The 9,198-nt window shown below is 62.3% G+C and overlaps 1 protein-coding gene across 1 annotated transcript; it reads right to left on the bottom strand.

Annotated features, from left to right (window-relative positions):
- Positions 1–3,911: 3,911 nt before the first annotated feature.
- Positions 3,912–8,204, bottom strand: LOC104346134 (glucagon receptor-like). The gene is made up of 13 exons (XM_086473102.1): positions 8,133–8,204; positions 7,782–7,878; positions 7,334–7,441; positions 6,926–7,047; positions 6,709–6,815; positions 6,436–6,592; positions 5,874–6,033; positions 5,614–5,674; positions 5,353–5,422; positions 4,804–4,892; positions 4,478–4,616; positions 4,131–4,172; positions 3,912–3,983 (listed from the first exon to the last, which is right to left on the bottom strand). The coding sequence occupies exons 1-13, from the start codon at positions 8,199–8,201 to the stop codon at positions 3,912–3,914; spliced, it is 1,293 nt and encodes a 430-aa protein (XP_086329228.1). The 5' UTR covers positions 8,202–8,204.
- Between the last annotated feature and the right edge of the window lie 994 nt (positions 8,205–9,198).

Here is a 9,198-nt window from a genome sequence, read left to right as displayed (position 1 = left end):
CACATGGGCGGCTGGCGCTAGCTGCGCAGCAGGCAGTGGGACAAGGCTGCTGGAGAGCTCACCCTGAAGAATTAGTTGTGATAGGGTGGAGCCAATTCTAAGCCAGCATCCCTGAAAGCTTCTCGGAGTATTGCAGCTGGTCTGGGAAGAGTATTTTGGGCTTTGTCATTCCCTGCTGCTGGAGGAATGGGAGGGAGTGCCAAGGCCCTTTGCGCTGCCCTCTGCCCGGCCTTGGCAGTGTCTCGGGCTGCACTAGTGCACAGTTGTCAGGGCTGTGTCCCTTGGAAGCCCAGATTTGAATTTAAAGCAAGATGTCTGTGGGGAAAGGGGAACAGTTTTCACAGAAGAAAAAAAAAACCCACCCCACAACCCCAGTGAAAGGGCGTAGGAGCAGGTGGAGAGCAAGGGAAGCCCTGGCTCAACATTCCCTTCAGAGCTGAGTAGGCAGGAAAGTGAGTGGGTGGAAGGAGAGGCTACATACACTTGGGGCTGGTTTTCCTAGGATGTGGGATGGAAGAAAAGGGTCTTTGAAGAGGGTAAGATGGTGCCTCCAGTCCATTGTAATGTTTGGGGGCCTGGGAGAAGGGGTAGCTGAGAGATGCAGCAGTGTATGTGTGAAGGAAAAGGAGATTCCCACAGGAAAGGTGCTTCAGGAGGCCAGATGTAAAGGCCTAAAGGGCTGCTAGAGTAACCTAAGGGGCATATCAGGCAGAGGGTTTTATAGAATAGTGTTTCCTTGGGGAGGCAATCCCTTAAAGAGAGGACTTTAAATGACCTTCATTGCTGAAAGGGTGGCTGTGCAGGCAGTGGGCTGTCTGGTGCTACCCTGAGGCAAGCTGGCTGAATAAAATCCTATTTACTGACTTGGATAAACTAATAAAAACTGAAAACCTGGTTCTGGTATGTGGATTTCTCTGGAGGGAGCTGGGTTGTAAAATCATACATAACCTCACTGATTTATTTCAGGACAATGGGGAATGCATGCAGTGCTTTCCTACTCTCTCTCCCAGGTGGTCAAAGGCTGAGGGCTGTGGGGCTACCTTACCCCCACCTTCCCCACCCTGCCTGGCTCCTGGGGGAAGAAACACCCTTGCAGCACTAGTTGGGCAGGTGCTGTGGGAACTCGTGGGGTCAGGCAGAGCCAGGACTGCGGAGGAAGAGCATACATGAGTAACAAAGTCTGTGCTCCTCTTGGGGTTCAGCTCTTTCCCATCTGCCTGGGCATTGCTCTCCAAAGGTCCTTGCTGCATGACAAAAACATGTCTCTGCAGTAATTTAGAAACGAGTTTAGGCCTTGTTGAGTTAGGTGCTGGGATTTTGCTCTCAGGATGAAGTACTGATCTTGTGCCCAGCTCTGGCAGTGAGCTGTGGGTGTGACTGTGCTCTGGTAAACCTTCAGCCAACCTCTGATCTGTCACTGGGCACGTGAGGGGACACAATTCAGCAGCTATCAAAAGAGTTTTAAATAGGGCAGCATGAGCATCTCTTTCTGGTCAAAACTAAAGCTCTTGGTGTATCTCAACACAAAGCTGGCTTGGTTTGGACTGTGGGCATGGAGCAGAGTCACTCTGATCCCTGCCCTCCCTCAGTCCTGTTGTGTCCTCCAGCAGCCCAGCTGTGGGCCAGTGCAGCCAGGGCTTTCTGTCCCCCTGTGCACTTCTGAGACTGCCACGAGAGAACTGGAAACAGCCCCCTGCCATGCTCCCATTCAAGGTCCTGGGTGTGGAGAACTGTTACTTGTCTCTTCCCAGCTCCACCTCGCACACAGGAGCGCTTCAGAGAGTACCTAGAAGCACAGGGGCCTGTGCTCATCAGGGAGACTAGCTCAGGGCTGGAGCAGAGGGCCAGCTTTCTCCTCCCAAGGCATGGTGGCCTCTCATAGCATGCACCCTCCCTGGTGCTAGGCTGCCAGCAAAGAGCAGAGGGGAATCCAGACAGCAATCCCCCTCCTGTCCTGGAGAAGCTTCCTGCCTTCTTGGTCTGTGCGTTGATGGCTGTGTCAATATGGGAGCTGGTGTGTGATTGGGGTTGCTGTTTGTATTATTTATCACCATGTTGGGTGTTTTATTTTGCTACCTTCCTCTCTGTAATCCTAGGGAGGGGAACACAGTGCTATGTTGAGCCAGGGGTCTGGGTACCTGTTTAACACCCCTGTAACTGGGCGGGCCTGTGCTCGAGTGCAACTCCGTACCCTCGTGCGTGCAGCCTGAGAGCTGCTTCTCTCCCTCAGAGCAGACAGAAGCAGCACGCTCCGCTTGCTGAAAAATAAACGTTTATTTACATCTGAAAAGAGAGTTAATGTGCAAAGTGGTCTCACAGGGGTTACATCGATCCAGGAAAACTCCCGCACCACCCCAGCCTTCCACCCAGCTGCAGCCTCTTCCCTTTCTGAGCTCAAGGCAGCACCTCCTTGAGATCTTGTGCCTGCAGGAGGCTCTCCCCCAGCCTGGCAGCGAAGGGGGCTGGAGATGGAGAACTACCTGTGTCCGCTTGCACGGAGTGGAGAGTTAAGAACTGCTCTCCCACTCGGGCTGGAGGGGCCTTTTTTGCAAGCTGAAGCATTGCGCAGGAGGAAGGACAGACGCGGCGGTGTGTCTGTCCAGTTACTGAAGGGAAGAGCAGGGGGACTGGGGGGGTGGTGGTGGCATCTGCTGCTGCTCTCAGCTCTTACCGGAGAGCCCCGGGGCCAGTCGCAGGGAGGGAGCCAGGAGCCAGACGCACGCAGCCACACATGAACAGCACTGCTCAAACCCCACGGATGCTTCGCTCGCAGGGGTGTGGGTGCTCCTGGGGTTCAGGCTGCCTGGCAAGGGGGTGCAGCGGCCGCTTTGGCACCCTACCGCAAAGTGAACATCTCGAACTCCAGCTGTTGCACAGCTGGGCCCAGAAATGCCCAGCCTTTTGCCAGCAAAACAGTTCCTGAGCTGAGCGTGGCTCCTTCGCAGCTCTCCCTGCTGCAAAGGGGGAGGTGGCCGGGCTGGATGCTGGGCTGAGGTCAGGCTCAGCTCCCAGCGAGCTGATGCTCTCGCGTCCTTCGCTCTCCCGAGTGATTTTCCCCTGCCACCAAAGGAGAAGCAGCGCGGCCCTTAACGCACAGTGGAAATACAACAAAGGGCTTGAGCGCTGCGGGAATCTACATGTGTGCCTGCTGCTGCCTTGGCCGTGCTCGCTGCAAAGGGGGGCTCGGGGGGGCTCTGCTGCAGGAGGAGCTCAGAGGAGGAACTGCTGCATCTTGCACAGCTGGGAGCAGCAAGGAGGCAGGCAGGGGCTGATGCCACGTTCCGCATCAGCGATGAGGGGGTGAGAAGGTGCCGAAGGAGCACCTCGCTATGAAAAGCTTTGCAGGATGACCCTGAGCTGGACGTCTGGGAGCTCTCGGGGTGTTGGTGAGATGGTCCTTGCTTAGGGTGAGGAGAGCAGGGTGGCAGCAGATCGGTGCAGCAGTGCTGGGCTGAGCAGCGTCTCCCTTCCTTCCCCGCTGCTCGCCCTCTGCCGATGGCCAGGCTCCCTCTCCAGCTGCCGTGGTCCCCTCCTGCGGATGCCCAGGTTGGGTGGATGGGAAGGAGGTTTTCCGTGAGCGCGGCTGGTGGCTGCCAACAGAGGCAGCTGAGGGTGTTCAGGTGGCGGCAGAAAGCAGCAGGCACATCTCCCCGGGCGGCTCACCAAGCCCAGGCGAGGTGAGGCTCTGCTGAGGGGGCAGCGATGTCTGGTAAGAGCCCAGGGTGCTGCCTCCCCCTCGGACCGCAGCGGGGGGACGTCCCCTCCAGCGCTCTCAGGTGTGGCGCAGCTGAGACACGGCTCCCGGTCCAGCCATGCTGGGTGGGTGCTGCTGCAGCACGGCTTCCCCAGGCCCCCGTGCCCGTCATGGCCAGCAGCCCCTCGCCCCTGGCTCTGCGGGACCGGTTGCCGCATCACTGGGCGCAGCAGAGCGCCGGGTGGTCAAGCCTCCAGAGCTGCCACTTCTTCTTCATCTCTGACTTCACCTGCCGTGGCCGAGGAGAGAGCGGCGGCTCTTCCCTGGCCGTGCCCTCCCCACAGGCCGAGCAGGCAAGGGTGGGGATGACAAAGCCACCGGGCGAGGCAGGGCCGAGCCCCAGCACCGGGCAGGAGAAGCTGTGGTGGGTACGTACCTCCTTATTGGCGAAGCAGTAGAGCACGGCCACCAGAAAGCCCTGGAGGGAGAGCAGGGGAGTGAGCCCCCGCTGCCACCCCCTCTCCCAGGGCTGGGATGGATTCGGTCTCCCCAGGCCTCTTCTGGGTGCTTTTCGGGCTGCGGTCCCCCTGCCACCACTCTCCGAGAGCACAGGGGGCACCACCATGCACTCAACAAGGCCAGGAGAGCCAGCATCCCCCTCCCCAAGCCCAGCCATGGGCTGAGGCACCATGGGGAGAGTGAACTGGAAGAGGGACCCCCCGCTAATTCTTGCTCCATGGTGTGCCTAGAGTAGAGCAAGGATGTGCCCCGATCCCACCTCACCTGGAAGGAGTTGAGGAAGAGGGTGAAGAACACCTTGACGTAGCGCAGGACGCCCGTGGTTTGCTCGTCGGTGGCGAAGATGAAGACGACCTCGTGGATCCCGAAGAGGGGGATGAGGGTGAGCGTGGCTTTGGCCAGCCTGAAAGAGCAGAAGGAGACCCCTCCAGCAGCGAGTACTAAAGGGCTGGGGCACAGGATGGGCTCTTAGTGAGTCTCAGGGTGGTTGTTGAATGATGTGTAGGATGGAGGAGCGAGGTGGAGGTGGTGTAGCCCCAGGACCAGGGAGGACCCATGACTGGCTGCCCCTTCCCTCCCTCCCGGCTCACCGCAGCTTGTAGTCTGCGTAGCCCTTCTGGTTAGCACGGAGCTTGGCCAGGATCACCTTGAGGATCCGCATGAAGATCAGCAGGTTGATCTGGGGGGGGAGGAGACAGTGCAGGGGCACACATAGACCAGCACCCCCCACCCCTCGCAGCCCACCCCGACCATCATAACGCGCCCTCGGGGCCCGCAGGAGATGACGCCCCCCTGTACTGCAAAAGCTGTTATAGCCCAACGGTGCTGGGTCCCCAGAGCTCTCCTTCCTCCCCTCCTGCCATCCCAAAATCCCTGCTAGGAAGCAGCAGGGCCACTCCTAGCCCTCTTCTCTGGGGCTTAGCACAGACCCCCAGAGCCTGGGGGTCAGCAAGCTGGTGCAAAAAAACCCGAAGCAACCCATGTGCATTCAGCACGACGATGCCTTGGAGGCCAACACCTCCCTCCTGGGCTCTGCTGGGAGCTGCCCTGGGGGTCACTGCCCCCCACCCTGGGGCTGGGAGCCAGGGGCTGAGCTGCTGTTCTCCAAAAAGGTGTGGGGCTGGCCGGTGCCCCCCTACCAGGGAGGCGAGCAGGATGGGGATGCGGATGATCCACCAGTAAGCCATATTCTCATTCAGCGCCCAGCACCTGTCCAGGGAGACACGGAGAGCAGCACCATCATGCCGTGCCAGGGGGGGCAGGATGAGGCTGAGAGTGTGCCAGGCCCAGTGAGGTGGGTCAGGGACCCACAGCGGTCTCCATCCCACTTCCTAGCCAAGCCCGAACCCCGGCCTGGGGCTGAGCATCCCAGCGGGACCCCCCCAATCCTCCCCACTCACTCCACGTTCTCCTTCAGGTACTTGGCGGCCATCCAGGGCACCACGAACACCACGGGGGTCCCTGCAAGTCACACAGCAAACCCTGTAAAACCAAGCACCCTCCTGAGCTGAGAAACCGGCCCCGGGGCGGGGGACACCATGGGGACACTAAGGGACAGTAGAGCCTCCACCCTGCTCCCTCCTGGGGCCGGTTTAGGCCACAGCGCTCACCAACACCACATACTGTCCCTAGCCCCACCGTGCACCCAGGTGGCCCCTACCCCAGCCCAGGTAGAGGTAGAGCCTGTAGTAATTCTTCTCAGAGAAGACGGCCCCGATCAGCAGCTTGTAGAGGTAGACGGCTTCCACCAGGAACCAGTAGTGGTTGGCCAGGATGCAGTACTGCATCAGCACCTGCGCCGCCCGGCAGCCCAGCGCCGCCTGCGAGAGGAGACCTGCCGTGGGGCTGGCTGCACGCCCACGGGGGCACAGGCACCCCGAGAGCTCCCCCAGAGGGTGCATGTGCACCCCAAGAGCTTGTCCGTCAGGTGTATGGTGCTGCACAGAGTTTGCCCAGAGGGTGCACAGGCAGCACAGGCACCCCAAGACTGCATCCATCAGGTGCACGGTGCTGCACAGGCACCCCAAGAACTTGCCCACCGGATGCACGGGTACCCCAAGAGCTCACCCACCAGGTGCATGGGCACCCAAAGAGCTTGCCTACTGGGTGCTTGGGGCTGCATGGGCACCTGCACCTGGTGGCACACCCCTCCCCAGGGTGAGGGTCCCCACCCCAACTCCATCCCAGCATGGAACAGGGCCCCCCCATGGGGCAGCACTTGCCTCGTGGCTCAGCAAAGCCTCCCAGTCGGCCATCTGCACCACCTCCATGCCCCAGCGCTTCTCCAGCAGCGCGTCCTTCACCATCACCGAGGTCGCCCGCAGCCCGAAGGAGGCAAAGAGGTTGGCGTGGATGTAGTTCCTGGTGCAGCGGAGCTTCCTGCCGAGAGCAAAGGCATCAGGGGGCTGGGTGGGTGGTAGGGGCACCCCTTCGCTCGGCCATCGCCGTCTGGGAAGGACGAGGGGCAGGACTGTGTCCCCCACCGGCTCTCCTACCTGAAGATGGTGAGGACAAGCAGGGCAGAGACAAGGGTCAGGAGCGACAGCGAGTAGCCCACGGTGTAGAGCACCTTGAAGCTCACCATCAGCTGGTGGGCACCCTCCTGCAGGCGAGCACCACGTCGGTGAGCCCGGGCGAGCAGCACCCACCTGCGTGGCCGGGGTGGCCCTGTCTGTCCCTGCCCATCCCTGCCCAGCAGCTGGGACATCCCACCTCCTCAGTGGTGGACTCCATCTCCTCCTCGCACTGCGAGTAGTCCCGCCAGGGCTGGCTGCCGTTCACCGTCACCCACTGCCCGTCGGCTCCACACCGGCGGCTCACCAGCCCATGTTTCACTGCAGACACGAAGCACCAGCATGTTCCCCTCGGGCTCCCCCAAACCCCTCTCCTGGGGTGATGGGTCACACTCTGCTCAGCCCCAAAGACCCTCTTCCAGGGCAGGCGTGAGCAGGGCACAAGCTGGCTCTGCTCCCCACCCTATGTGTCCCCTTACCCCCAGGTCTGCTCGTGGGTCTTTCCCCCCCCAGCAGTGGGCAGGATGGGAAACCCTAAGAGTCTCCCCCACCCCAGCATGGCTCAGCCCTGGCTTCCAGCTCTGGGGTGGCAGAGGGTCATCATCACCTTTCTCAAACCAGGGCAGGTAGAAGGGGCAGGAGACGTTGACGGCGCTGCCGGGGCTCCCGTCGGGCCAGCAGGCATACATGTCAAATGTCCGGTTGCAGAAGAGCCCTTCCAACGGCACCAAGGGGGGGTAAAGCCAATGGTCAGACACTGGTGGCATGTCCATATCCATACCCACTATCCCAGCCTGCTGCCAGCACCTCTGAGCAGGTTGGCATCACCCTGAACAGAGCCCTGGTAGCCCACACCAGCCTTGGCGCCCCGGGGCATCCCAGCCCTGGGCATCCCATCCGAGATGTGGAGACACTTGTCAGTCCCCTGGCTCATCCCTCCATAGGTGACCAGCATAGAGGATGCTGGAGGAGGGATAAAACCCAGCCCAAGCCTCCACTGTCACCCGGTTCCACATGCCCCCACATCTGATCCCTAGCCAGGGCACAGCCAGTACCTGCCGGGTAGGGCTCGCTCGCCATCCTCCTCAAGCACTCATCACGGTACCGCATCCACTCCTCAAAGGTCTTCTCCAGCACCTTGGCCCCACCATACTGCAAGCCCAGAGCTGGGTCAGAGCCTCTGAGTGGCCACCACACACCAGGGCATGGAGCCCCTACTGGCCTGCCCACTGCACCGCGGCACCCGAGCTGGCTGCCCACATCCCCCCGATGAACTGCTGCGTGCCAGCACCCTCAAGACGAGCGGGAACATGTGACAAAGCCAAGACCGAGCCCGTTATCAATGGGTCAGAGCCCGGTCATGCTGACCCTGCTGCCCCATGGGCCTGCCCCAGCTCATCCCTTACCGGCACTGCAGAGAACAGGCACATCCAGGCCAGACGGACAAGGCTCCGCTGGTACCCAGTCCCAAGCATGGTCCTCACGGCTGTCCCCACTGGCCCGTGGCCAGTGGTCCCAGTGCCAGGGCGCGTCTCAGGCTGAGCTGGGGACCCAGATCCTGGGTGAGAGGGGGCGGACTGAGAGCAGCATGCCGGTGAGGATGAGGAGATGTGTTCCCCAAGGCAGCAGGGGAGAACAGGGGTGCGAGTGCCAGCTGCAGGCACATCCCGGGCTGCCACAGCCCCGGGTCCCTTCCCTGCCAGAGCCAAAACCTCGGGGAGCACCAGGCAGAGCAGCTGGGGTGTGACAGGGTCACACCTCTTGCCTCAGCCTTGCCAGCTCCCACGCCATCGCTGGGGCAGGTGACAAGCTGGGGGGCCGCGGCTCTGAAGTGGGAGGAAAGCGAAGCCCACGGGGGTGCCCGACGTGCCAGCCCCCGAGCCCCTGCTGCTCGCCCCGGCAGGTGGCCTGTTGCCACCAAGCCCCCGGGAAGGGGCCAGGCCTGAGGGGACAACCCCGGGGGAAGCCAAGGAGCCCTCGTTGGGGGCTCCCCTGGCACCCGCCGTGCATCCCCCCCGCCCCACTGCCGGCCAGCCGGGAGGGGACCCCCCCAAATCCACTGCATCCCCTAAACCCGCTGCACCCCATCACCTCCCGGCCCCACTCCTGCTCGCAGAGAGCAGCTCCGCAGACCCCCCGCCCCGCACAGCCCAGCCGGGAGGCTCCGGAGGGAGAAGCAGCCCGGACCCCCCCCCCCGCGGGGCTCCCCGGCCAGCCCCGGCCCGCCCCCCCCCCCCCCCCCCCCCAATCGCTCCAGGCTGGACGGCCCCAGCCCGGGACCCCCTTCCGCCGCGGACACCCCCCGCTCTGTGCCCACCCGTGCTCACGGATTCTCCTCGCTCCCTGTCCCGTATGTCCGTCCCCTCCCCGGGGGTCCCCGGCCGGTCCCGCGGGGGTCCCGCTCCGCCGCCCCCCCCCCCGCGCCCGCCTACCCTGCGCGGCGGTGGCTCCGCAGCCCCGGGGTTACCGGTA

Source organism: Leptosomus discolor, chromosome 14 (assembly GCF_034619465.1).
Source record: "Leptosomus discolor isolate bLepDis1 chromosome 14, bLepDis1.hap2, whole genome shotgun sequence".
In the NCBI taxonomy this organism is placed as follows: Eukaryota; Metazoa; Chordata; class Aves; order Leptosomiformes; family Leptosomidae; genus Leptosomus; species Leptosomus discolor.
Note: the sequence above shows the minus strand (reverse complement) of the source record. Positions and strands in the feature narration are given on the sequence as shown.